The sequence below is a fragment of the Delphinus delphis genome, chromosome 11 (assembly GCF_949987515.2).
Source record: "Delphinus delphis chromosome 11, mDelDel1.2, whole genome shotgun sequence".
NCBI lineage: Eukaryota > Metazoa > Chordata > Mammalia > Artiodactyla > Delphinidae > Delphinus > Delphinus delphis.
The window spans coordinates 3,539,836-3,567,669 of NC_082693.1; the positions used below are offsets into that span (position 1 = coordinate 3,539,836).

The 27,834-nt window shown below is 57.7% G+C and overlaps 1 protein-coding gene across 9 annotated transcripts; it reads left to right on the forward strand.

Annotated features, from left to right (window-relative positions):
• Positions 1-4,171: 4,171 nt before the first annotated feature.
• On the forward strand, positions 4,172-26,872 carry SLC6A12 (solute carrier family 6 member 12). 9 transcript variants are annotated; one of them, XM_060024095.1, is made up of 17 exons: positions 4,172-5,275; positions 7,359-7,442; positions 9,162-9,337; positions 9,596-9,873; positions 13,323-13,457; positions 14,989-15,129; positions 15,876-15,963; positions 16,962-17,094; positions 18,478-18,612; positions 19,910-20,013; positions 20,252-20,376; positions 20,723-20,835; positions 21,250-21,387; positions 22,154-22,256; positions 23,944-24,044; positions 24,479-24,649; positions 25,822-26,872. In XM_060024095.1, the coding sequence occupies exons 4-17, from the start codon at positions 9,651-9,653 to the stop codon at positions 25,963-25,965; spliced, it is 1,854 nt and encodes a 617-aa protein (XP_059880078.1). In that variant the 5' UTR covers positions 4,172-5,275; positions 7,359-7,442; positions 9,162-9,337; positions 9,596-9,650; the 3' UTR covers positions 25,966-26,872. The 9 variants fall into 9 exon arrangements, with proteins under 9 accessions (XP_059880078.1, XP_059880080.1, XP_059880079.1 ...); XM_060024097.1 differs by having other exon boundaries at positions 4,172-4,878; XM_060024101.1 differs by lacking the exon at positions 4,172-5,275 and adding an exon at positions 5,523-5,676 and having other exon boundaries at positions 25,154-25,939.
• The last annotated feature ends 962 nt before the right edge of the window (positions 26,873-27,834 follow it).

Here is a 27,834-nt window from a genome sequence, read left to right on the forward strand (position 1 = left end):
GACAGGTGTGAAAGGCCAGGATCAAGAGCATCCCCTTTGAGAGGGGCCTTGGGAGGTGGGGTGAGGCTGCAGGCGGGGGCGGGGCGGGAGAGCTCTGTTTGGCGCCCTTCATTCCATTAAATCCACGTTCTTCCCACCAGCTGCTAGCAGTTCCGCTTGGTTTCTGCCCCGACCCACCCCCGCCTTGCTGCCTTGCCCACCTCCTCACTTTAAAGTGGGGCTTTTAGGGACTTCCCTGGTGGCGCAGTGGTTAAGAGTCTGCCTGCCGATGCAGGGGACACGGCTTCGAGCCCTGGTCCGGGAAGATCCCACATGCCGCGGAGCAACTAAGCCCGTGCACCACAAATACTGAGCCTGCGCTCTAGAAACCGCGAGCCACAACTACTGAGCCTGCGCTCTAGACCCTGTGAGCCACAACTACTGAGCCCTCGTGCCACAGCTACTGAAGCCCGCGCGCCTAGAGCCTGTGCTCAGCAACAAGAGAAGCCACCGCAATGAGAAGCCCGTGCACCACAGCAAAGAGTAGCCCCCGCTCGCCACAACTAGAGAAAGCCCGTGCACAGCAACGAAGACCCAACGCAGCCAAAAATAAATAAATCAGTTAATTAAAAAAAAAAAAAGGCGATGGAGGGGAGAAGGAGGAGGCACCTGAGCCCCCGCTGGAGGAAGGAGGAGGAGAGCGGCTGGGCTTCTTCCTGCCCGATTTCCCCTGCCGTCTCCTTGCCTTGACCTCGCCTGTCCAAACTGTGTGCGTCTGCCAGGGGCTTGGTGTCAGGGGTACGAGAGCGGGACAGCAGGGACCGCGGGCGGAGCAGGGCACTACCCGGCTGGGCCAGAAGAGGGAGCCGCTGCCTCGGGACCACCACGCTGCTCCGCTCGGAAGGAACACGGATAGATGCGGATGCGGCAGCCCCGGCGCGGCCACGATGGCGGCGCACCGCGGGGACCTCCGCTCGGCTGCGGGGCCTGAGCGCGCAGATGCGCCCAGAGAGGAGCCAGGTGGGAGGCAGAGCCTGTGCGACGTCGGGGTCAGCGGGTCTGGCCTTGGCGCCCCCGCCCCCCGCCCCCGGCTCCCACAGGGGTGCGCCGCAGCCTGGCTCTGGGCAGGTGCCTGGAGCTGGAGCGGGCGCGTGTGTCCGGGGCCCACGGGGGAGCGGGGACACACAGCAGCCCTTCCCCCCGCATGTCTTCCTGTGTCCCCACCTCTGTTCATGTAGCTCTTCTTCCCGAGCTGTTCCTGGGAGGTGCAGGGCATTTCCTGGGCGATTTTCTTACGAGTCAGTTAATGGGAAAATGCACCGAAGTCTTCAGGTTTTGATTCTTCGCCGTTGGGAGAGTTTATTAAAATCGGTGACAGCAGCCCTGCTGTGTGTTGGCCTTGGTGGTTCCTTCCTGGACAGTGTCTGGGCACCCCCCAGTGTGCCAGGAGCAAGGCAGTCCTAAGATGGAAGAAATAAGTCTGCTAGAGAAACGTGTGGGCCTCGAGGTCCCACACCTGGCGTCTCCACCCGTCTGAGGACATTTCCAGGACACCTACTGCATGGTGCTGTGCTCAGGATTCACGAGGAGCAAAGACAGATACATCTCTTGAAGGACAAAGGATGACAAACGCTGTGGAAGAGAAGCAAGATCTCAGAAGGAATAAGTGGGCGTGGGAAGGATCCTGAGGGTCTAGGGTTGGGGGTCTGGGAAGGCTGTTCTGAGGCTGAGGTATGTCTCTCTCTCCATCCTAGCAAAGTTGCAAGGATCTGCTAGGCCCAGGGAGGGGGGTGAGCAGTTCAGTCACGGTGGTTTGAACCCTATTTCGGAGCTTCGTTGACGGTGCGATACGGTGTGAAAGTAACCCGCTGGCACCGGGATCAGGAGACACAGCTTCTAGTCGTCAGCGGCCTCGGACCTGCTGTGTTTCTTGGTGGAATTCAGGTCTTCCTTTTTTGCAGATGGAGGTAACACTGGGCACCCCGCCCACACACGGGTTTGTTGTAGGGCTGGATGGGGTCACGGGTGTGAGAGCCCAACGGTGAGGTCATGAGACCAGTGGGGGGAGGGCTGATCGGGACCTGCTCTAAAAGCCAGGGGTCACGTCAGCGAACGGCAGCAGGAATACCCAGACGTGGCTTTGCCCCCTCAAAGGGGTAGTGGGGGCGGGGCCGCTTTCTGTCCCCTCTACTGGAGCTCTGCTTGGAAGGGCAGATTCAGATCCTGCAGGTCCCAGAGGAAGAAGACAGAAAAGGAAGGGGAGCCCTTTGTCTAGAGGCCACACCTGTCAGAGAAGAAGACCTTAGGACACATCATTTAGCTTCTATTCACCCGAATTTTCTCATCTGTAAAATGGGCTAACAACTCCTACACTTCAAGGTTCTTGTGAGGCAGGCATAGAGCCTCAGGTCAAGCGATAGCTGGAAGGAGAGAGGAGCGCAGCGGTACCCGGAGAGTTAGGACTGGAGCCCGTGGACATTGGGGAGCCACGGAGGGGGCACTGAACCCGTCAGGCTGCCGTGGAGCCTCAGACCTCAGACCGTGTTCAGATCACACCCAGGTCTCAGATCCACACACGTGCGCACACACAGTGCCTCACTCTCCTCAGATGAATGTGCATAGACCCAGACACCACAGTCTGCCAGGCGTACCCCTTTACGGAGGCTGGCAGGCCTGGTTTAGGTCTGTGTGCTCTGTGACCTTGGGCAAGTTCATCGCTCCGATCCTTAATTTGCTCCTCTATAAAATGGGAATAGTAGTATTTACATCAGTGTTGTTAGAGCCCAGTGGAGGGTGTAGGCACAGCTGCCTTGGGGACATATTTCAAGCAAATCCATCCTATTTTCCATGATTCCACCCTCCCCCCACCTCTGCACTGGGCCGTCAATGAAACAGAAAAGCCCAGAAAGAGCTCAGTGACATCCTTGCTGCCCCCTGGACTCCCCAGCCACAGGCGTCAGGTTGCACTAGGCCCCAGAAAGAAGGCTACACGTTTATTAACTAAGCATTTTTGCCAGGAGGCAGGAGAGAGGCGGAGCTAAAGGAACCTGCATCCTGTGGCCTGAGAGTCCTGCTCAGCACCAGCAGTTTTGTCCAAGAAAAGCAAGACCTGAGTCCTTCCAAGCCCTAGTCTATCCCCTGTTTCTGGGAGAGCAATGCCCTTTCAGAAGAGGGAAGACTGAAATCAAAATTCCCCTCAAGTTGCATCCATCCATCCATCCTTCCTTCCTTCCTTCCTTCTATCCATCCTTCCATCCCTCCATCATCCATCCAAATGCCTACTCTGAGCCAGCACTATATTAAGTGCTGGAGGCAGAAACAAAGAATTATGAAAAGTGACCCCTGCCCTCTAGATACTCCTGGTCTGGGAAACGGTTTGCTGCAGTGGAACAAGCAAAGATTTTTGGAGCCAAGAGGCCCAGCTTCAAATCCCAGCTCCCTCATTTACCACCAGTAAATGAAGCCTTAGGACACATCATTTAGCTTCTAGTTGCCCCAGTTTTCTCATCTGTAAAATGGGCTGATAATTCCTACATTTCGAGGTTCTTGTGAGGACAAAATGGGGTGACATGTAAAGCACCTAGGCTGAGTTAGGTGCTCAGGAACTAGGTTCCTTCCACGCCAGGACTTCCAAAAGTGTGCACGGGTTAGAAGATGACTGTGGTGAGGAGAACATTCGACGGGTTTCACTGCAGCAAGATAACGGATTCATTATTTCATCTCGACTCTGGGCCCTCCCCAGTATGGAAACAGGCCTGTCTTAGGTAGGCTTTCCAGGTAACTTAGGGAGCCCTATCTGTTGTAAAATGGGGTCTCCTGCCCCCAAGAGTTCACCAGTTGTTCTGAATGCCCAGTGGGGGCTGAAGCTGCGGGGTTGGGTGGGCTTGAGTGCGGGAGTTCGGGTGTTAGAGGGAGGCGAGGTCAAACACGGCAGCTCTTCTCTCGTGAGGTGGAGGGGAGGTGACATGTGTATCCCCAGGTCCTCGCAGAAAAGCCCCACACGCTGTAGGCGTGAAGTAACACTTTTGACTGAATGACAGAGCTAGGAAATTCACCCTCTGCCCAGCCTGGTTTTCCTCCCTCTGGCGCCCCTTCCCGGAGAGGCTGGGTCTTCTGTTCTGAGTGGCTGCGGCCAGGTAATCACACGGACTTTGTACCCCTCTGCAGCGAGCTGTGCAGTTGACACACGGTGGGGACGGGGACAGGGCATTGCAGCAGCTCGATCACTCCGTGCCCGCCGAGCACAGGGGAAACCGTGTGAATTCGGCCGGGGCCACGGCCCTTCTCCGCCCCAGCCCGCCTGGCTTGCTCTCCACGGGGAGCCTCAGGGAGATGCTGAGAGGGGCCTGAGACACTGAGCGGGGGGTGCTCGATGGAAAACTACAGACTGAGACTCGCGCTCCACACCCCAGCCCTGCGGGGAAGTTCTAGGACACACAGGGGAGGAACAGGCAAAGGGAAATTTCCCTTTCTCTTCACAGCTTCTCCTCCCCCCACCACCTGGGCCCGAAGAAGCGTCTTTATTATCCGGAAGGGGGCACTGTCTGTCCTGAGTGAATGGCCCCGGACGGTCCTGTATGAGCACCGCGAGGACATCTCAGAAACAGCGATGAGGACCCCGTTCTGGAGAAGCTCACCGGGCACATCGTGGGGACACAGATATTTATTCAACAAGTACCAGTTCACCACTGATGGCCGTCAGGCAATCAGACAAGTCCCAGCTGTGTGCTGAGTGCCCAGAGGTCCCCAGAGCATCGTCACTGCTGCCTGGGACACTCCAGCATCCCAGCCGCTGCTTCCAGACGACCCTTCAGCAAACATCACCAAGTGCCCTGAAGCACCGACAACACGCTAAGCAGTCTCCCAGACTGCCTTTCGCCCTCCCAGCAACTCTGTGAAGTAGGTGTTGTCACGCACCCTTGACGGGTCGGTAGACAGAGGCTCAGATGCTTGTCTGGCCGACAGACAAAGGAGGCGTCAAACCCAGGCCTGTCTACCTGCAAACCTGGGTCCTTTCTAGGTTCTTGAGGTGTTCTGGCACCTTCTCTAGGAAAATCCCAAGGAAGAGGGTTGTGGCTGTGAAGGTCCAGAGCCTTGCTCTGAAACCACAGAGGGCAGGTACTTGGTGGAAAAGTCCAGCAGTGAGTCACCTCCTCCCACCCCCTCGTCAGCGAGGCCAGTTCCCCTCCCGAGATCTCAGCTTCCAGCCTGGCTGTTGGTGGTGCCCATCCTACCGCCCCGGTGAGAGAGGGCTGTGCCCACCGGAGGAGAAGGAGCCAGCGCCAGAGGGGGCACGGTGAGATGGGGGGGAGGGACAAGGGGCAAAGGTGGGGAGACGAGGGGGGCGTGAGTCTCCGAGCCCAGCTCTGGGGGGTCGTCTTGGGACAGCGCCCGCCCGTGGGGTAGCTCTGGCCGGGAGGGAGGTGGGGAGGGGCTGGGGACAGAGGACTTGACTTTCTGAGCTTGGGTGTTGTAATCCTGGCTCACAAACTTTTGGCCTCAGTCCCTCCTGCTGCTGTGGTATTTCTCTGCCCCTCCACTTCCCAGTACACCAGCTCACACTCGAGTGTGCACGCGCACACACACACACACACACACACACACACACACACACACACACAGAGTCGCTTTCTGTCTGGGAGTCCCAGGACCACGACTGGATGGGATTCTGAGCTGGGAGGCAGAGAAGGAGCGAAGGTGGGGGACAGTTTCCCTTTCAGGTCGGGTCTCCTAGTGGCTTCCCTGGGACTCTGCTGGGGCCGCGAGGCTTGCGGGACCCGGGGAGCCAGACGGGAGGAGGTGAGCTCCTCGCAGAGGGTGCGGGGTGGGTGGGTGGGGCGACACCTGGGAGGGGGACTGGGTGGCAGTGTGTGTCCGTGCCGTGAGCGGGGCCAGAGGGAAGTCTGGTGTTGGGGAATCCTGGGACAAGGGGGTCACCCCAGCTCCTTTGCACCCTCTGCAGCATCTGAGCTGCTCAGGGACAAGCCTGGCTGGCGGAAAGTCCTGAGACGGGAGGGGGCTGACTCCAGGGAGCAGGGGAGAGAGGAGCGACCGGGCCAGAGAGCGAGAGGAGGGGGAGACAGACGGCGCCCCGCAGCTGGGAAGGAAGCGGCCAGCAGAGGGGCCAGACCCGTCAGCCTCCCCGCGGGCTCCACACAGGGGTGCAGACGGCAGGGCGGCCTGTGCCCGGGGGGCATCGGGGGTGCGGGCGGCCCACGGGGTGTGAAGGACTCAACGGGGGTCATGTGTTGGTGCTGTGCACACAGGTATGTGTGTGCAAGGGGACGTGACGGGAGCGGCAACAGCGTGTGTGCTGAACGGGGAGCTGGTATGTGGGTGTGGGCTGAAGTGGGGCTGGGACGTCCAGGGCCTGGGCCGCTGCCCCCGGGGGCGCGTGGAGGGCAGCAGCATTTCCACCTGTGTCCGCTCCTCCGCCTACCTGCCCAGACCCTGAAAACAATGAATTTGGGGCTTGTCAGCCTCCTGAAGGTTTCCTCTGCTTCTGGAGAGCACTGGCGTGTGGTGAGGTCCAGGCTGCCCCACACCCTGCCCCAGCTTAGCAGAGCAGATGGGCAGCAGGGCAGCTGGTGCTAGGGGTTGGAGAGGTGAGAGAGCTGGCGTGAACCCTCGGGACGGTGGAGACTTCTGAAAGTCATCGTGACTGAGGATAACACTGTGTTTAAGTATTCCTGGCAAACGGGCCGGGGGTAGAAGGGCACAGTAGAGGGGGGCAGGGAGGGGGGCAGGAGGGTGGGGTGCTCTCCTTTGGCCTTTAACCCCCAAAAGGAGAGCTCAGTACAGCTTTTATGTCTAACGTCCTCCTGGAAAGTTCTTCCTTGAGTCTAACTTGAGTCCCGCTTGCTGTAAGGTAAGCCTATTTCCCCTTGACTTGCCATGGCCCTGGGCCAGCTTCCCTTTTCACATGCTCTTGCTTTCATTCTGCCATTCCGGTTTTTCACTCTTACCCATAAATCATGCTCCTCTCAACAGCCTTTTTGAAAAAGAACAAACTTGTCACGTGAAGGTCAGCTCATCTGCGTTCTCTTCTCCTAAATCCTGCGCCCACCCTGGGCTCTGGGCTTTGCTTCCTCAGCCTGTGTTCCCCTCTGGCTTTCCCTTCATTTACTCCTTTCCCAGGTGGGTCTCCCCCACCTCCAGCTGTTGAGGACAACTTGGCCCTGAAACAGCTGCCTCTGGTCTGGGGACAGGGAGGCTTGTGTCCTGGCCACCCCGTTGGTGACCCTATGCTCGGACCCCGAGCTGGGCTACGCGATGGCTTGGCGAGCAAAGGCAGTATCTCTCCTTGTCTTTTACGGATCTCATGCGTATACCCTGCCCTCCCAACACCACCGTTGAGTAGGGGTCATTCTCTCTTTCAGGGAGACTTAAAGCCCAGAGAGGAGGTGTGAATTGCCTAAGGTCACACAGCAACGTGGCCGCTCAGCTCCCCAGTTACTGTACTGGTAAGTTTGTTCAAACCATTCAAAAATGGTTTACTGAGCACCTGGGGGTGTCAGGGCCTGTTCCCTAATCTCTCTGGGCTTCATTTCCTCATTTATAAAACGGAGTTAATCGTAATTCTTCAAATATTTTTATGAAGACGAGACTTAATAATGCATGTGAGGATGCGTGTGTTGTCAGCACCGTGCTGACTCAAATGTCAACTTCTTTTTTTTTTTTTAACCCTTTTACTTCAAAGGACAGGGACACAGGGGCTGGTATGCTGTTTCAGTCCTCGCTTTTCTCTGATACCCCTCAATCTTGAGGGGAACAGGTGTTGGACAAGAAATGGAGTCAAGTTTTTTGTTGTTGTTGTTGTTTGGGGTTTTTTGGCCGTGCTGTGCAGCACGCGGGATCTTAGTTCCCCAGCCAGGGATCGAACCCGTGCCCGCTGCAGTGGAAGCGCGGAGTCTCAACCTCTGGACCACCAGGGAGGTCCCCCGTTAACTTCTACTATTACCAGCCAGGTCTGGACCAGACCTTGGGTCTCCTGTTGGATGCTTCTTCATCCATGTTTCTGAGTCCATTCATTCATTGGATAATGATTCAGGGGTCAGTCCTCAGAGTCCCCCAGCCGCAATTCTGTAGCAGTATCCACAGTTGGTTCAGGTGCCCCAGGGGCCAAACCGCCCCGTTCTTTCCACCTGAGGCTTGGTTCTCAAAGCCCCTGGGGTGTGGCTGATCTCTCTGAACCTGGAGCTCTCTTTCCTTCCCTTCCTCCCCCGCCCCTTCCTTTATATCAGAGGGTGAGGCCTTTGATTCCACGGGGTGCCTCTCTCCGCGCCTTCCCTCCTGGGCTGACCTTGCCACGGAAGCCTCCGAGTAGGTCCCAGTACCAGAGTTTCACCCCGACATTCTTTCCCATTCCTGGGATAACCTGCACTCTCCAAGTCACCTTCAAAAATTTCCATGACCTCGGATGGCCCTGCCACACCTTTCTAACTGACTCGGGCTTGGGCTGCTGCCTGGGTTAAAAGGACCAACAAGTAAACACAGACTCTTCTTTTAATAAAAAGAATCCCTTGTGTTTCTCTAGAAACTTGGAGGAGCAGAGCCCTTGGTAGCTCCTGGTCACTTTGGTTCCCCACTGCCCCTTGGAGGCAGAAGCGGGGGGCCTGGGGGAGAGGACCCTTCAGCAGCCCGGCACGTCTTCCTGGCAGAAACAAGAGTGGAGGTGGCGGAGTGTGGGGAGGGAAGGCCAGCAAGGATTCTGGATAGAGCACGCATCGGTCTGTCTCCTGGCAGCAGATAAACAGCCCGCGAGAGGGACAGGGTAGAGCAGAGAGTAGCTGCTCTTTAGCAGGGCAGGGAGGTGGGAAGGGCAGTGACCTGCCGCGGTGAGCAGTCGCTTCTGGGTCTCCCTTGAGGGGACCGCTCGGATCCGGAGGTGAGCGCCCAAGTGAGGGTCCCTCCGGTGGCCACTTCTGCCACCAGAACCCCGCCTGCTCTCAGGACAGAGGTTCAAGAACCAGGGTCCCCTCGAAGGCCGCTCCTGTCCCGACCTGGCCTTGTGCCCCACCCTCCTCTGCCCTCCCAATCAGATGCCCGGAGTTAGCAGGCTCCCATGTTTACCCAGAGGCAATCGATCACGCTGGCACAGCTACGAGCACACAGCTGGCCCAGGGAAGACCATGCAGTTACCGGGCCACACCTGCCCTTTGACCTCCTGTTACCCCCGACAGCCTTTGATCCCTTCTGGCCTGGAGGCCGGAGGCTGGGCGGGTGACACCCACTGACACTGAGCAGCCGGGCAGAAGGGCCAGCGGGGACGGCAGCTGACTGTGAAGATCAGAAGAGACTTGGAATAAGAGTCCCCGAGCTTGGGTTTCAATCCCAATCTGGTCCTGAATGGTCTCAGGCAAGTCACTTCACCTGTCAAGGCCTGGATTTTTCCATCTGCAAAATGGGCAAACTAAGAACAAACTGCTCCCTGTTTGTTCTCAGAGCTGTGAGAGCGAAGTGTAACTTTAGGTGTAAATATCAAGAATTTGGGAGGAAAATCAATAGTCTGACACTATTCGACAGCATTCCAGCAATAATGAAAGGTTAGGATGGAGAAAGCGGGGGTGACGGGTGTCCTTGGGGCTGCCCAGCTCATTCCTTCTTGTCCCCGCAGGCCGCGCCTCTCCTGCCGTCCTGCCCACTCCCCTCTGTGGCCTCCCAGCCCGTCCATGGCTGCAGACGACGGAAAAGTGGCAGTCCCCAAGGATGGGCCTTCTGTGGTCTCCTGGGTCCCTGAGGAGGGAGAGAAGTTGGACCAGGAAGGCAAGGACCAGGTGAAGGATCGGGGCCAGTGGAGCAACAAGATGGAGTTCGTGCTGTCCGTGGCCGGGGAGATTATCGGGCTGGGCAACGTCTGGAGGTTTCCCTACCTCTGCTACAAAAACGGGGGAGGTGAGTTCACTCTGAGGTGGGGAGAGCAGTGCCCACCTGGGCACCTCCTGCCTGGGCAGTGGAGGGAGGCTGGCAGGGAGCTTGACTCCAGCATCCCCCTGCTGTGAAATGGGGACGCTTCCTCACGGTGAGCTCCTCGCAGCTCACACTCTGGCCACCCTTGCCAGGCACCATGCTCGATACAAAGCACAACACACTCCGGGTTACACTCCAGCAAAGAGCAGCAGACCACAGACAGATACGTCCACTGTGGTCTGTCACATGGTGGGGAGTGGACGGGCCAGAAGCAGAGCAGGGAGGAGGGGCGGGGAGGGGCGTGAGATGGGAAGCGAGGGGACCAGGAAAGGGTCCGTCCGGGAGGTGGCCTTTGAGCCCAGACTTGAAGGAGGTGAAGGAGCCAGTCTCAAGGATGCAGTTCAAGTGAAGAACATTCCAAACACAGGGAACGGCAAGGGGACAATGACAGGCGGGAGAGGAGCCAGAGGTCGGGGCTCAGCCCCTCCGGGCCCTGCTCTAGTGACATGGGAGCCACTGAGGAATGTTGATCAAAGAAATGACATTATCTTGTCTATGATTTTTTTCTTTTTTTTTTTTTTTTTTTTTTTTGCAATACGCGGGCCTCTCACTGTTGTGGCCTCTCCCGTCGTGGAGCACGGGCTCCGGACGCGCAGGCTCAGCGGCCATGGCTCACGGGCGCAGCCGCTCCACGGCACGTGGGATCCCCCCGGACCAGGGCACGAACCCGTGTCCCCTGCATCGGCAGGCGGACTCTCAACCACTGCGCCACCAAGGAAGCCCTATGATTTTTTTTTTTAATTCAAGAAACAATTTTATATTTTTCAGCACTGGTAGTAAAAATGAGCAGGGGCACGGTGGGGAGGGATCAGAGTCACCTTTGTAAGTGTACAATTAAGTGGTTTTAGTATGTTCACAGACTCGTGCAACCATTACCACGACTGATTCTAGAAAATTTCCATCACCCCCAGAGAAGCCCTGTACCTGTTAGAAGTCACCCCCAAGCCCTCTCTCCACCAGCCCTGGGCAACCACTCATCTACTTCCTGTGGCTGTGGATTTAACCTATTTGGAATGTTTCACATAAATGGAAGAATTCATTTAGATGAGTTTATGTGTGACTGGCCAGATTCATTTTTGCCTTTTGAAAATAACTGTATTCCTCTTGTGGAAATGATATATGTGGATATTAGAAACATTCCAGAAAGGTAAAAAAGAAGGAACATTCCTGTTTAAAAATAACCAGTTTAGAAAATCCTTCTAAACACTGTTTCTATTTAATTTGACAAATATTTAGTGAACATCTACCACGTGTCTTGCTCTCTGTTTTATTTATTTATTTTAAAAAAATTATTTATGTATTTTATTTTCGGCTGCGTTGGGTCTTCGTTGCCGTACGCGGGCTTTCTCTAGTTGCAGCGAGCAGGGGTTACTCTTCGTTGCGGTGCGCGGGCTTCTCATTGCGGTGGCTTCTCTCGTTGCGGAGCACGGGCTCTAGGCGCGTGGGCTTCAGTAGTTGCAGCATGTGGGCTCAGTAGTTGTGGCTCGCGGGCCCTAGAGCACAGGTTCAGTAGTTGTGGTGCACACGGGCTTAGTTGCTCCGCGGCATGTGGGATTTTCCCGGACCAGGGCTCGAACCCGTGTCCCCTGCATTGGCAGGCGGATTCTTAACCACCGCGCCACCAGGGAAGCCCCTTTTATTCATTTATTTGATGTGGACCATTTTTTAAAAGTCTTTATTGAATTTGTTACAATATTGCTTCTTTTATTTTACGTTTTGTTTTTTGGCCACATGTGGGATCTTAGTTCCCTGACCAGGGATCGAACCTGCACCCCCTGCATTGGAAGGCAAAGTGTTAACCACTGACCACCAGGGAAGTCCCTTGCTCTCTGTTTTAAAACTTATAGTTCTTACTGCAAATTGCCTAAACCGATGACTCCAAAGAAATAGAAATGGGACTTCCCAGGCAGGCCAGGGCTGGGGTGAGGACTAACGCTGGGGGAGGACGTGGTGGCTTATTCTTGCCCCGGCCGCAGTGTCACGGACATACAGGTGGCTATGACCAAAGATGATCTCGTCAGAGCCCTTGTTCCACAGACGAGGACAGGGGCCCAGAGACCTCAACCACTCGCCTGGGACCACGGAGCTGGTTGGCAGCAGCAGGCCTGGGCAGACTCACCAATCCGTCTTTGCTCTCACATGTTGCTATTGGGAGGGCAGATGGTACAAGAGTTTGGGAGGGCAATTTGGAAATGCCGGTCAAAGACCTTAAAAATGTTCATCCCTGGGACTTCCCTGGAGGTCCAGTGGTTAGGACTCTGTGGCGCTTCCACTGCCATGGGCCCGGGTTCCATCCCTGGCCGGGGAACTAAGATCCCGCATGCCTCGTGGCATGGCCAAAAAAAAAAAAAAAGTTTATTCTGAAAAGGTGGAAACAACCCAAACGTCCATCAGTGGATGAATGGATAAACAAAATGTGACCTATAGTGACACTGGGTAGTTATTTAGCCTTGGAAAGGAAGGAAATTCTGATACATGCTGCGACACGGATGAAACTTGAAGACATTATGCTAAATAAGTCAGTCATGAAAGAATAAATACTGTAGGATTCCATGAGGTGCCTAGAATGATCAAGTTTGTAGAGACAGAAAGAGGAAGGGTGGGTGCCGGGGCTGGGGGAGGGGGAGGGGAGTGAGTGTTGAAAGGGGACAGAGTTTCAGTTTGGGAGGACGAGAAAACTCTAGAGACGGACGGCGGTGATGGTTGCACAACAGTGTGAATGAACTGAGAGCTGCTGAGCTGTGCACTTAAAAATGGTTAAAATAGTAAAAGTTATGTTACGTACATTTTATGACAGAAAAAGCAAAAAAAAAAAAAGGTCCATTTCTCTTGCCCTCTGACTCAGCAGTTCCTCTGCTGGAAGTTTAAACTAAGGAGCAGAGTAGACAAGTGCACGAGAATGTGGGCAACGGTCCTCACCGCAGCAGGCTAGCAGAGGTGCGGCCTTGTCTGCAGGGGGCCCAGCTCAGACCAGAGCCTGAGGGAGGGGAAATGCCCTCTGAAAACGATTACAGGGAAAGTCGTTTTCCCAAGGTGTTTTTGTTTGTTGGTTTCTCTCGAAAACGTAACAAACTCGATGATTTAATAAGCATATCAAATTATACAGAACACGTTTTCGGTTCCAAAAAGAATAAATGGACTAGATCTGTGAAGCACACTGAGAAAATACACAGGGCATATATTAGGGTCTCCATCTCCATTATCATTCATTTCCCTTCGAAGGTCTTTCCTATGCCGGGTGGGGCGCGGACTGGAAACTTTCCGCCGGGCCCTGTTCACAGGCAGGAGGAAGCTGCTGTCTTGGGCCCCTGGGGGCTGCGGGGGGCGGCTGAGGGGTTGGCTGCCAGCTCAGCCCCCTTCCCCCTCCTCGGCAGGAGCCTTCTTCTTCCCCTACTTCATCTTCTTCTTCACCTGCGGCATCCCAGTGTTCTTTCTGGAAGTGGCGTTGGGCCAGTACACCAGCCAGGGCAGCGTCACAGCCTGGAGGAAGATCTGCCCCCTCCTCCAGGGTGAGTGCGTTCCAGCCACACCCCACCCCCCCACCCCCCCCTACCCCCCCACCCCCCGGCCATCACCCTCCCTGCTTCCTTCATCCACCCTGTGCTGAGGGCTGCAGAGGAGCTAGGACGTGTCATCAGGCTTCCTGGGGCCCGAAGCTTCTAGAACCTGGGTGGAAGCAGTCTCCAGGAAGGACGATACAAAATTATAACTGGGCACAACATGAGGTGCAGAGTCTTGGGAGGAGTCCTTGCCAGTGAGGAACCCTGAAGCTGAGTCTTCACAGCTTCGCAGGAAACGTGCTCCCGAGCGCGTGGCCTGGTCCCAGACACGCCTCCACGGGGTATAATCATGGTGATGATGGTGATGAGGTGCCAGGGCTCACATCAGCACGTCACACGCGTTTGCGTCCTCACCTAGCCCTCCAGGAGCGTCTGCGTTACCCTCGTAAGATGAGAAAATGAGGCCATTCGCTAACGCAGGTCTCCGTGGGTTTGTGCTGTGTCCTGGGTTAGGGACTAAGCTGGTCCCAGCCCCCGCCCTCCCTCTGGGGCTCTGCTGGCACTGATGTGAGCAGTGAGGATGTCCTCTTCCACCCTCTGTTCAGCTGATGGCGCCCTGGCGGCCAGTGGGAAACCCAGGGGCCTTCTGGTCCCCGAGCGGCTCCTCGCAGGGTTGCGGGGGAGGGAGGACTCTGCCTCGGACGCCAGGCCCTAAGGGGCCGGGCCCGGGACAGGCCTGTCTGGGGGCCGCCAAGCCTCCGCTGGACGGCGTGGACGTGGTAGAAGCACGCTGGCTCCTGAGCAGACGGGGAGCCTGACCAGGGGCTGGGCGGCGGGGCATGGCTCGTCTGGTGCTTACCCCTCTTGGGGCGTCAGATGGTTTTGTGGGGTCCTTGGGGGTCCATGTGGTGATTTGGGGGGTCCCTGTGGGGTCTCTGGGATGATTTCCTCGGATCCTTGGGGGTCCGTGTGAGCTGTGTGTGGTCCACGTGGAGTCTGTCCTCGGCTTGCTCCCTGGGGTCCACGGCCCCACCGAGGCTGCCCGGGTCCTTGCCTGATGCCCACACACGCGTGGGTTCCCTCCACCCTCCAGAGGCTCGGATGCCTAGTGAGACCCGAACTCAGGAACCTCCTGCCTCTGGCCTCGTGCCTCTGTTCCTCCCGTCCCTTGCGACTTCACAAGTGATGCTGATTGTCACAGAAAAACTAGAAAAACCAGAGAAAGAAAAGAACTTTTAAAAGTGAACTGAAATCTGTCACCCAGAGACCCACCTGTTAACCTCTGGACGATGCTCCTTCCGGAGATTCTCTCATGAAAAAACAAATGTGTTCAGATGTACATCATAAAACTGGGAGAATGCCTAGGGCGGTGCTCTGTCACCTGCTTTTCTTACTTAGAAAGATAAGGAGTAAAGGGCCTCTCAGGCCCGTGAATGAGCCCCGCGGGGTCTCTGTGGCCCCTGTCCTTCCAGCACGGTGGGCGGCCCCCAGGCTGACGCTGGTCTCTGGGACCCCCTTGTTACTTCCCTCCCCCCGCAAGGCATTGGCCTGGCGTCTGTGGTCATCGAGGCCTATCTGAACGTCTACTACATCATCATCCTCTCCTGGGCCCTCTTCTACCTGTTCAGCTCCTTTACCTCCGAGCTGCCCTGGACTGCCTGCACCCACTCCTGGAACACAGGTACCTGTCGTGTCAGCCCTGGGATGGGGCAGCTGGGGCCGGGCGAACAGTGATGGAGCTCCTGGCAGAACAGCCCCCAAGCCGAGCTGGGCGGGCACAGGTGGCCACTCTGCTGGCCGACCCCGTGTGGGATCTCCAACCAGCCGCCAGGACAGCCGACAACCCGGTGGGACAGTGGGTGACAAGCGGCTGCCAGGCGCTAACACCCCCCAACGTCCACCCACCGAGCCAGTGTTCACTGCGGGCCTACTGTGTGCCAGACCTTCAAGACCCGGCGGTGGGCCCGGTTGATCCGGCCCAGCCCGCACCAGGGACAGTCAAGCGCTGGGAACAGACGAGCGGACAGAACAGTGGCAGATTTCGACGGGTGACCATGGAAGGACGGGAAGGGGCCTGCATGGGGACCACTCCCGGCGGGGCCGTCCCGCGAGCCCATCCCCCCATCGCTGGGGAGTGAGGTGCACACGTGGGCATGGGGGCCTGGCCTGAGGTCTGGACAGGGTCAGAGGTGGCTGGCAGCATGGCCAGAGGAGCAGCCAGCTTCACCAGGACGAGAGCAGTGTGAGGCGCACAGGGACGGGGGCTGGTCACCCGAGCCACCCGAGCCGGGACTCCTGATGCTGGAAAGCGGGGGCTCCAGATGAAGCTCTGGGGACCGGGAATGCGAAGCCAGAGGGGGGTGGACGGGGTGTGAGGGCGCCTCTGCCCGCCTGGCCCGCTGCTGACGCCCCTCTTGTCCCCTGCAGAGCACTGCATGGACTTCCCGAACCGCTCAGCAGCTGGCGCGGCGGCCCCGCCCGTGAACTTCACCTCCCCCGTCATGGAATTCTGGGAGTAGGTGCCCGGCCTGGAGGCCGCCTCCCGGGGGCCCCAGGCGGAGGGAATTTGGATGTCTGGGGCCCGGGACTGGGGGTGCAGGTGTACACCTCTCTGTGCATGCTTTCCAGCACTCACGTCACTAGGAGATGAGGGACCCTCCACACCTACCGTCCACACCCTCACACTCGCCCCGCATCCACCTGTGTCCACCTGGACTCACGCGCGCGTCCACGTGACTTGCATCGCACACATGCCTTCTTACAGTCACCCACCCGCACCCACACGCCCGCCTGCACGTAGACAGCCACGGCCGACGGCCAGCGCGAGCTGGGAATAGTCTGCGCCAGCTCCGTGTGCCCTGATGTCCTGGTGGTGGCTTGAAATTGGCCGACGTGGGAGTATTTACACCACAGGAACTGGCAAATTTCTACACTCACGCCTGCACCCTCCACACGAGCACTTGCACCCCAGCGTCCACACGTGTCCACCCTTGCGCTTATACAAGTCTACCCGCCCTCACACTTACCTTGGCCCACAGGTACTCACCGACACTCTCCCCGGGGCGCCCTCCCGGCATCCACGCCGCCCTCATGCCCACCGACCCCGGCACACACGTGTTCCCATCACCCCAGTCACTCTTCAGATGCTGACGCCCATCCAGCCCCTCTGTCTGCTTCCCAAGCACCTGCTCATCAACTGTCCGTATGGGTCTCTGCTCCCCACGGGCTCGAGCTCGCTCGGACGCTTACTGCCCTCACTCTCTGTCTCTATCTCTCTGACAACAGAGAAAGCTGAATGAGTTAGACAGATATCTATGGGATTACGTGGCCGTCTAATGGCCAGGGGCTTAGAGACCACAGGTGGGAACGTGCTGGCCATGGGGCAGGGGAGGGGTGGGGGCAGGGAGGCGTGGACTCTGAGACCCATGGGGTCAGCTCTGAGGATGAGGACACCTGATGGCGCAGGCCACTGTCCCCTCGGCCTCACCTGGTTGTGTGTCTCCCCGTCCGCAGGAGACGTGTTCTGGGCATCAGCTCCGGCATCCACGACCTGGGGGCCCTGCGCTGGGAGCTGGCCCTCTGCCTCCTGCTTGCCTGGGTCGTCTGCTACTTCTGCATCTGGAAGGGCGTCAAGTCCACGGGCAAGGTAAGGGGTCCTGGCTCCGGGACCACTCTCTGTGGCCCCCAGGGTCCATGGGGACACACATGGCACGCCTCTGGAGACCTGAAAGAGAAAGCAGTGAAAGGGAGAGGCCTGCTGAGAACAGGGGACGTCGCGGGAAGGCAGGGTTTAGCTCAACACAAGAGAAGGCTTTCTTTTTCGGTATGACTTTCAAAGGCCTGTTTACGTAAGTGACGTGCAGAGCAAAATAAGAACCATGAAAGTCCCAGTGTCAGAGCTGAGCCACCAGCGGGCTGGAGGGGTGTCTGCTCATCCCTGTCAGCGTTTTGCTGGTCGGCTTCTAGCTTCCTTTATACGCATGTGTGTGTGTTGTGTGAATATCGCACAATCAGGATCACACACTCGTACGACGTGCTTGTCTCGTTTAACAACACACCAAGACCACGTCTAGGATGAAGTGGCAAACAGAACAGTCTTTGAGGTGGCGGGTTTCCAACCTCTGAAGGAGCTCAGGCTGAGGGTGGACACAGTGGCCTGTTGTGTGTACGGAGTTCACACTGGAGCATCATTTCCAACCCAGGGAGTCTGACATTGGTGCTCCACGCTTGTTACCGCCGGGAACAGACAGGGCCCCACCTTCCCTGATTAGCCCCTCCCAAAGCAGCCTCCCCCTTCCACGGATTGTTGTAATAATGATAACATAAAAATAGTAGTACTAACGACATGGACAGTGCCGCCCTCCCGGGGAAGGGGCAGAGTGGAGCCCCCCGTGTGTCTCCCGTCCCCCAGAGCTCAGGCCAATGCTGCTCCCCCAGCCTTAAGCCTGGAAAAGTTCAGTCTAAATTTCCCCACTGATCACTGTACAAACCTGCTCACCTTCCCCCTGGGCAGGGGAGTCCCACCCTCTTCAATGGGGCAAGGGGCGGGCGAACAGCCGGGATAAGGGATTAAGAGAGACCAGAATCTGGATTCAAAAAGAGTTCTTGAGGGCTTCCCTGGTGGCGCAGTGGTTGAGAGTCCACCTGCCGATGCAGGGGACACAGGTTCGTGCCCCGGTCCAGGAAGATCCCACATGCCGCGGAGCGGCTGGGCCCGTGAGCCATGGCCGCTGCGCCTGCGCGTCCGGAGCCTGTGCTCCGCAACGGGAGAGGCCACAACAGTGAGAGGCCCGCGTATCGCAAAAAAAAAAAAAAAGAGTTCTTGAAATGTCACGGGTGGAAACTCATACCCCTCCCTGTCCTTCCTCCTGTCCCTTTGCCTCGCTGATGTGTGTCTCATCCTCTGCTGGGGAGCCCCAGACACCCCAGAATGTGTAAAGGAAGGGGTGGGAAGTTTCCTGTGCTCACCCCTCCTCCGAGGCGGCTCGCGCTGCCTGGGGAAGGGTGACCTTGGTCTTCTCCCCTGCAGGTTGTCTACTTCACAGCCACGTTCCCCTACCTGATGCTGGTCATCCTACTGATCCGGGGCATCACCCTGCCCGGAGCCTACGAGGGCATCATCTACTATCTAAAACCAGATTTGCTTCGGCTCAAGGACCCCCAGGTAGGAACCTCACTGGGGACTGTTTCCCCAGGCATCTCCCGCCCCAAACCAGATCTGGAGTTTTGAAAACCTTTGATTGCTTTTCGCTGTTTAGAGGCAATCTGTGCCCACTGGAGGCAAAAGTAGATAATAGAGAAGACAATTATGAAAAAGGAACTAAAAACCTCTCATAACCCCACCACTCAGCTATAACCTCTGTTAGCATTTTAGTATATTTCCTTCCAATATTTTTTTCTATCTGGTGTGTGTGTGTGCGTGTGTGTGTGTTTTCACGTGGTTGAGACAATTATTCGTGGAGATAAATATATTTTCACTTAAATTATAGTGTAAGCATCTTCCTTGTTATTAAACCCATTTGTAAATGTCATTTTATCATTTGCATAATGTTTCCTCCGTCCCCCATCCATCCGCTCACTCATCCAGCCAGGATGTACTGCGGTCCCATAAGTCCAGGTACCTCTCTAGAGCTGGTGTGGGCAGCGGGCGGACAGACCCGGACATATGACCTCTGGGCATCCACACCTAGGGCAGGTGTCGGCTTTACTCAGTTCTTCCCCGTTCCTGCACATTTAGGTCATGTATTTTTTTTTTTATGATTGTACAGACAGCTGCGAGGAACACCTTGTGTTTAAATCTCTGACCACATCTCTGATTACTTCCTGACAGTAGTCAGACGTAGAGGTGGGATTAAAGTCAGGGAGCACACGCACCTTTTAAGGCTCTTGACGTGTGCTGTGGACTTTGACCGCCCGCGTTGGTGGGTACCCTTCCTTCTGTGGCCCATGAGAGATTGAAGGAGAATTAATTTTGACCTTTGATAGGTAAAAGTAGTAGCATGTTGCCATTTTCATTTTTTTTTTTACTAGTGCGATGTGGGACATTTTGCCCCTCTGGACTTGTCTGAGCGCATTCTTTGCCCCTCCCCCTCCCCCCCCCCCCCCCCCCCCCGTGGAGTCTTGGTGTCTTCTCTCTATATTTGAAGGCGTGGCCTCTGCCCACATGGCTGCCTGGGGGCACCTGCAGGTTGAGGGCGGCCAGGTCCTCAGCTCCGCCCTGCAGACAGGCCTCCTTCTCTGGTTCACCGTCTGTGGTGAACCAACTAGAAGTTACAGTCACGCGCACCAACGTGGTGCGTGCTCAGTGCCCAGGGGAAGAGGATGCGTTAGTGGGCGTAGGCTGTAACGTGGGCTCTGCGGGGACGGAGGGGCCGCTGGTTGTGGAGGTGTGGGGCGGTCACTGCTCCAGGCCCTGGCGGGCTCCCCCCATCTTCCCACCGCTTCCTCGGGGTCTCCTGCAGGTGTGGATGGACGCAGGCACCCAGATCTTCTTCTCCTTCGCCATCTGCCAGGGGTGCCTGACGGCCCTGGGCAGCTACAACAAGTACCACAACAACTGCTACAGGTGAGCGGGGCGCAGGTCCCGGGAGGGGGCCTTCCTCCGTTGTGAGCAGGCGCCCGAAGCTGTGGTCCCCTTTCCAGACCTGGTCTTTCTCCCTCCCTTTCTTCTCTTCACCTTCTGGTACCTGGTCTTGGGCTCCTTTCCCCCACCTCCTTTCCTCTGTCCTCTTTACCGCTCACCGTCTTTGGATGTCCCCCCCACGATGGGTTTCTTTCTCCCTTTTCCTTCCCATTTTCTGCAGGGACAGCATCGCCCTCTGCTTCCTGAACAGCGCCACCAGCTTCGTGGCCGGGTTTGTGGTCTTCTCCATCCTGGGCTTCATGTCCCAGGAGCAGGGGGTGCCCATCTCTGAGGTGGCCGAGTCAGGTGGGCGCTGCTTTGCTGCCTGGGGCCGGGGAGGAGGGGCAGGGGACAGGAGGCCAGGGGTCCCAGAAGCTACGTACTGTAGGAACCTTTCAACATCAGGCGGCCATGCTAGGCACAGAGCAGAACCCCAAAACCAGGGAAGGGAGGAGGGAGGCGGGGACGGGTGGGAGGACGGACGCACGAGTGGAAAGCGTGCTCCCCAGAGCAGTAGAAGAGCCAGCCGGCCCTCGGGAACCAGCGCACGCACGCACGCAGGCGCACGCACGCACGCAGGCGCACGCACGCAGGCGCGCGCACATGCGCGCGAACACCGGGGCGGGCTCCTGATGGCGTCTGTACCTGGCAGGCCCCGGTCTGGCCTTCATTGCCTTCCCCAAGGCTGTGAGCATGATGCCCCTGTCCCAGCTGTGGTCCTGCCTCTTCTTCATCATGCTCATCTTCCTCGGGCTGGACAGCCAGGTTCGCCCCCGCCCCCGCCTGCCCTCCGACCCCCTTACTAGCTTCTGCGTCCGCCGCCATAACCTCCCCGACCTCGCTGGCCCCCGACCGGACTTCCCAGCCCTGGCCCCGGCATCCGGGGCCTGTCCTTGAGGCTGGTCGGGGGACGCCCGGCCTCCTTTTCCGGGAGGGGCCACCTGCTTTGCTCCCCCAGGCCCGACCCTTCCGCGCGCAGATGTGGACGCGCCCTCCCAAACCTTCGGGCCGCCCAGCCCCGCCCAGCCAACCCTCGCGGCTGGCACCTTCCGTGGTGGAGACGAGGCTGAGGCAGGGTTGGCCTCACCCCGGTTCTGGCCCCATGCACTCTGTGGGCCAGCGTGGGGTTGGGGAGCGAGGAGGCAGCGGCCCCTCTTACCAGCCCCCTCCGGCCCACAGTTTGTCTGTGTGGAATGCCTGGTGACAGCCTCCGTGGACATGTTCCCCAGGCAGCTCCGGAAGAGCGGGCGGCGGGAGCTCCTGATCCTTGCCATCGTGGTCCTGTGCTACCTGATCGGGCTCTTCCTGGTCACCGAGGTGAGTGGCGGGGGCGGCCTGCAGGCTGGCGACCCCCTGACACCCTCAGAGCCACATTCCCCTCGCCTGCCCGGCCCTTCACTGCGAGGTTGGAGGGACCACATGGCGGAAACTTCCTGTGTTGGTTCCCTCTCCTTTGGTTTCAGGTGACAGAAATCAAACAAGTTGGCTTAAGCAGGAAGGTGAATTTTTTTGGTTAGGAAACAGAAAAGTCTAGAGATGCTTCGGTTTCAGGCACGGTTGGATCCAGCAGCTCCAGTGGCATCCTCAGGGATGCTCCCCTCTATCTCCTGGCTTCCCTTTCCTCTGGTGATGTCATTCTTGGGCGGATTTCCCTCCTGGGATGTTACAGACAGCTCTGGGCAGCTTCAGGGTTCCCTTCTGCCACCAGCCAACCCCTGGGGGGATAGGGCTCTTTCCCTGAGAATTGGCCATTGCTCTTCTTTAGGCCTGGAGCAGGGAGGGGCGCACACTCAGAGTGAGGTGGCCGTAACTCGGCAACTTCCGGAAGGTGGGATGCTGGATAGACAGCACAGTGTATGTGCACCACAGTCCCCGGGGTCCTCGCAGATGTCAGAGATGTTGTCAGATGAGGGCAGGGAGGCTGGGAGTCAGGGACAGGTGGGGCAAACTCTTTTTGGCTGCAAGGGATGAATTCCCTGGACCGGGCAGGGTGGCCTCCCAGATGGGCTCCTGTCATCTCGTGTGGGCTGGGGCATGTCCCCTGCCCCCCGGCCGAGGTCTCACTCTGCCTCTTGCCCCACAGGGCGGGATGTACATCTTCCAGCTGTTTGATTATTACGCCTGCAGTGGCACGTGCCTGCTGTTCCTTTCCGTGTTTGAAGTGATCTGCATCGGCTGGGTGTACGGTAAGTGGGTGGATGGGGGAGGCTTGGGGCCATGCGAAGGGCAGGATGTGCCCAGGGTGAGGACGGGCCCGCCGGTCTCTGCGGGTCTTTGTGCTGCTGTCCTGGTCCTTTTTACGTGAGGAGTTTAGCCGTTGCTGGGAACCCAGGTGTTTCTCATTACGGCAGTGGAGCTGGGCTAATGACCACGGAGTTCTTTGAAGAGTGAGAATGGTTATAAATAACTGTGCACAGCTTTCTGGATGCAGAGGCTGTTGGAGGCCTTCTCCCGTGGGAATCCTAGTCAAAAGGGACCTCCAGGGCCACTTAGTCTGATCCTTCAGAGATTCCCACATGCGCTTTCAAAGTCATCACCCAGGCTTTGCTTGAACACTTCCATGGACAGGAAGCTCATCCCCGTGTTTTTGACGTAGCCTTTTCTGTTGTGGTGGTCGTGCATTTCTTTCTGATACTTTGGTGAATTCTGGCTTCCACTGACTCCCACCAACAGCCCCGCCCCCTCGGCACGGAGGAAGTCAGCCAGCGGTGCTGACCACATGGTATCCAGGCTGTTATCGTTCCTGATGACGGCGGCGGCGGCCTGGGGTGAGGTTAGAGGAGAAGCCTTTATGTTCCGAGCACTGCACTGCTGAGTGCCGAGTGCTGTCTCGTAATCTGCACCACAGCCCTTCACAGGGGAAACCGAGGCTCAGAGAGGTTGGGTCCCTTGCCTGTGCTCACACAGCAGGCAGGTGGAGGAGCCGTCATCATGCCGCAGGTCCCTCTGGCTCCACTGCACCAGCTGGGGGAACGGATTGTCAGTGTGCCAAAGCTCAGGGCAGAGAGGGTGCATGGGTACCATGCAGCAGGGCCTCAGGACGAGCCCCGAATAGGAAGGGTTTTATCTTGCTACCCTAGGCCTTCCTCGTTGGCGTCCTTCCCACCCCACGTGTCTCCTACCTTTTCGCTCTGATTTCCCCACTGCTTTTCGACACTTGTTCTCAGAGAGGATCTGACAAACTCGATCACAGCGAGGTGTAAACGGCTGATAATATGTCACACCTACAGCAGCGGTATCTGCTTTTCACCTGGGGGGAGGTTAAGAAGCCAAAGGGTCGGCTGTCTAACGGTGGCATTTCGCAGTGTTCCTTTTGTGGTGGTGAGGGGGTGGCTAGAGGGCTCCCAGGCCTTTCCCAGTCAGTGGCTCTTTACTTCTTAGAAGGTGGAGCAAATGTGGAAACCTAAGGACATGAAACCAAGTGCGGGAGGCAGTGTTTCCATGGCCACAGCCCAGCCCCCTTCTGTGCTTCACTGGGAGCACAGAGGGGCCCCCTGGAGTCTGGGGTGCAGGTGCCGCCCCCACCCTACAGGGCTCAGCGCTGGGCTCGAGCATCATCGGCTCCCTTGGTGTTTTGCTATTTTTACTTGAAGCCGAGTTCACCTCTGCGACGCAATAAGCATGTGTATAGCCGCTGAGCCCCGTTTGGGCTCACACCCTCGTCTGTGTTAGGACTGGGGTCTTCATCCGCAGACCTGAGAGCAGAGAGACACTGGGAGGCTAGGGGCTCTCGGTTGGTGGCCGCCTCCCCGCCTCCAGTGTCACTCACGCGTCCAGATCCAGGTTCCCCACCACGAAGCAGGTGAGTCCTTCCCCGAGCCCACCCGCCGTCCCCTTCCTGTCCTCACATTCTCCCCCCACCCACCTGGTCAGGGGCCGACCGTTTCTATGACAACGTGGAGGACATGATTGGCTACCGGCCGTGGCCCCTAGTGAAGATCTCCTGGCTCTTCCTGACCCCGGGCCTTTGCCTGGTATGTGCCCTCCAGCACCACCACCCCCATCTCCTCCTGCCTCTAGCCATCTCGGGGCACGGGCAGAGTTCTGGGGCTCCTTCCCTCCTGCGCCTGCGCAGTTACCTGCAGGGGCTGCTTCGTGCCCTCTTATGTGCTGGTTCCCCGCCCCCCTTTTCTCACCCGTCTCTTTGCTTTACCAGCACTACCATCTGGTCTAGTTCCTGCTCCATCCCTCCCTCCCTCGCACCTCCGTCTGTCTGTCTGCCTGCCTGATTTCCCAGCTGTTGGTCTCCCCTCCCTGCCTCTGAGCCCGCGGTCTGTGACGCACTTGTAGAGGGAGCCTCTGCTCTCCATCTCTAGAGGCGCCAGTGTGTTGGTGTTTAACTGCTCCGACCCGAGGAGAGGGTTTCCCGGGCTCCTCCTGCATCTGCGTCCTCCCGCTGTCTTTCTAGGCCACTTTCCTCTTCTCCTTGAGCAAGTACACACCTCTCAGATACAACAACGTCTACGTGTACCCGGCCTGGGGCTACTTCATCGGCTGGCTCCTGGCTGGCTCCTCCATGAGCTGCGTCCCACTCTTCGTCGTCGTCGCCCTCCTGAAGACCCAGGGTTCCTTCAGGAAGGTAGGGGCTGGGGAAGTGGCGCATCAAAGGAGGGCACCGAAGGGGCTGGACTCTGGGCAGGACACCACGGCCGGGCCAGCTCTGAGTACCGGGCTGCCCTTCGGTCTAAGGGAATTTTAAGGAGAAGGACCTTTGAAGAAGGGCTTCATTTTCAGAAATGTTCAAGAGTCCTAGAGTCCTAGACCTTCAGCATCTGACCTCCAGCAGATCATCTGGGCAGGTTGACCAAGGGCAGCTGTCAAGGGGTTAAGGGGGAAAGTAAGTCACAAATAAGAACACAAGGTGCCAGACGCAGAGGGTCATAGAGCACAGATTCCTGGAAACTGGGACCAGCAGCCATGGTTCATCCACACAGGCTCCCAGCTTCTCTCCTCCTCTCAGCCCTGCCTGCGAACCATATGCAAAAGGCTCCCTGTTTAGGCTTCGGGACATGTTTTCCTGGAAGGGATAGAGCCAGTGTCCCACAAAGACATTACATTTGTGGAAATCTGTCTCGCCCACAAGTCACAGAAAACCCAACGTGCAATAAGCAGACGGGCTTGGTTTCTTCTTACATATGAAGAGGACCAGAGACGGGGGCTCCTGGCGTTTGGTCCAGCTGCTTAAAGAGGCCGTTAGGGACCAGACGCTTCCTCTATTCCTGGACTTCCATCCTGGGCATGTTGTCTTTTCATCATCATGCTTATCACCGCATGGTCACAAGAAGGTTGTCCTGATTCCAGTTATCACGTCTGCATTCAAAGCAAGAAGGAGGTGGCACCAGTAACAGCGGTAATCGTAGGACTGCTACTAGGAGGAACAATGATAGACACTTACTGAGCGTGTGATAATAGCAGCAGTAAGAACAGTAACAAGAACAAAATAGACGCTCGCTGATCACTTAACCCTGTGCCGGGCACTGTTCTCTGAGGTGCGTGCTGTCACCTTACAGACGAGTCACAGTGTGGTTCAGTGGGGTGCCTACGACCGCGCAGGCGTCAGTAACAGAGCCAGGACGGGAGCCAGGCGGTTCACACGCTCAGTCACACGTTACTGCCTCTTCTCGCTTCTCAAGCTCTGTGCCCTTTCACTCACTCACGCTGAGCTGTGTGCTGGGCCCTGGGGACACAGACACGAGGACACGTCTTTGCCTCTCTTGCCACCAGCACCACTGACTCCTCTTCTCCCCGCAGCGCCTGCGGCAGCTCGTCACCCCTGACCCCAGCCTGCCACAGCCCAAGCGACACCTGTGTCTGGACGGTGGCAGCAGCCAGGACTGCGGGCCCTCCCCAACGAAGGCGGGTCTCATGGCCGGGGAGAAGGAGACGCACTTGTAGGATGTGGCTGGAAACCAGGTGGCTACTGAGCCAGGAAGCTGGGTCAGGGCCCCCGTGCCCCCGGCGGACAGCCTTCACCTCTGCCCCCTCCTGCAGCCCTGCCGAGAAGCTCTGTGATGTCCGTGGGCATCCCCTCCCGGTGGGCTAGAGAGGGTGCCGCCGGAGCCTGCCTTGCCTGTTGGAACACCCCGTCTTATCTGTGAAGGAGGTGGTCTTTCCGGAGCCCACCGTCTGGTTAGAACAACTGCAGTGTGCAACAGCGGATCACCCACTGTAGGGAGGCTTCCTCTTAGCACTTAGGATCTCTGTGCCTGGGGAGGGTAGCGCCCCTAGAGATACACGCCATGTTGCATGTGACAACTGAACACCCCACGCTGGGTCCTGACGCTCCACTGGAGGGCTTCCTCACCTGGCTTAGTGTCCTGGAGCTCGCGGGAAGGAACCAGAGAAACGGCCACCGTTGTCTTGCATTTTCCCGGAGGCGGTGTCACAAGGTGTCCCCAGCTCCAGCCCTAGTTCCACGCCCGCCTTGCAGCGGTGTCCTTAACGCACAGAGCATTGGGGTGGTGGGGGCTCAGGAGGGCCCCCACACTTGGCAAATAGGCACGACCGTGGGCCTGCACCCAGGACAGACATGGCTAGTCGGCCGCACGTTCTGTCCCAGCTGATGCCCTCCAGAGACAGTGCCCCCGGCAGCTCCCGACCCCGACTTCATGGATGAGGAAACTGAGGAACCCAAGGGACAAAATGATTTTTCAAGTTCAAGAAGCTCCTCGGGGCCAGAGACATGACTAAAGCCGGGTGTCCTGCTCTCAGGCCGGTGTCCCTCCCACTGCCCTCTCCTGCCTTGTTAACAAGCACCCGTGGGTCACCTGCCGTGTGTGCCAGCCTCCTTTCTGTTCATTGTGGTTCTTGGGGTGGGAGGGAGAGAGTCCCCCTCGGGCGGGGGGGGATGTGAGCAGCCCGCCCAGACTGGCAGCCCTACCCTGGCAGCTCCTCCACTAGCCCATACCCCTCTGACCGGATTTCCTCCCTGGACTTTGGTCTTCGTCCCACTTTCCACTTCCCCTCCCCCAGGGTTTGCCTGGGCATCTGGGAGAGCCACCCCCTGACTCCCACGGAGAGAGGTGTGGGGTGCTTCTCTCCCCAGGCCCCTGCCAAACGGCGCCAGACCCTTCCCTGGCTGGGGAAGGCTTCCTGGAGGAGGCTCTGTGGTCTTGTGTTCCAACGGCAAGGTGGGGGGGTGGTCTGTGGGGGGTAGGCCACTTCTGGACAGTGTCCTGGGGAGAACCTGGGGTCTGGAAGAAGGGCCACCGCCTGCAGTGATGCGAAGGTAGGAAAAATCACTGCCTGGTGACTGGAGGAAAAATCTGTGGTCCAGCCAGGGTGAGCTCCAGCCTGACAGCCCCAGGCATCCTCAGATCATCCGCCATCCTTTGCCCAGATCTGCAAGGGCTTCTCAGCTTGTGAGAATAGGGACGCTGGCACCCTGGGCACAAGCAGACGTTCAGACCCCTGGGTTCTGGACATTCCCTTCTGCCTCGGACTGCTCGTGCACTGGTACTCACTTTTTTTTTTTTTTTAATTTATTATTTACTTATTTGTTCATTTTTGGCTGCGTTGGGACTTCGTTGCTGCGTGTGGGCTTTCTCCAGTTGTGGCGAGCAGGAGCTACTCTTCGTTGCGGTGCGTGGGCTTCTCACTGCGGTGGCTTCTCTTGTTGCAGAGCACAGGCTCTAGGCGCGCGGGCATCAGTAGTTGTGGCGCGTGGGCTCAGTTGTTGTGGCTCGCAGGCTCAGTAGTTGTGGCACACGGGCTTAGTTGCTCCGCAGCATGTGGGATCTTCCCAGACCAGGGCTCGAACCCGTG

What these genes read in the sequence shown, in the direction of transcription:
- SLC6A12 (XM_060024095.1), top strand. Translation starts at nt 9,651, where the DNA reads ATGGCTGCAGACGACGGAAAAGTGGCAGTCCCCAAGGATGGGCCTTCT. An exon ending in TTCGGCTCAAGGACCCCCAG is followed by an intron (nt 18,613 to 19,909) that starts GTAGGAACCTCA and finishes GGTCTCCTGCAG; the next exon opens with GTGTGGATGGACGCAGGCAC. An exon ending in TACCACAACAACTGCTACAG is followed by an intron (nt 20,014 to 20,251) that starts GTGAGCGGGGCG and finishes CATTTTCTGCAG; the next exon opens with GGACAGCATCGCCCTCTGCT.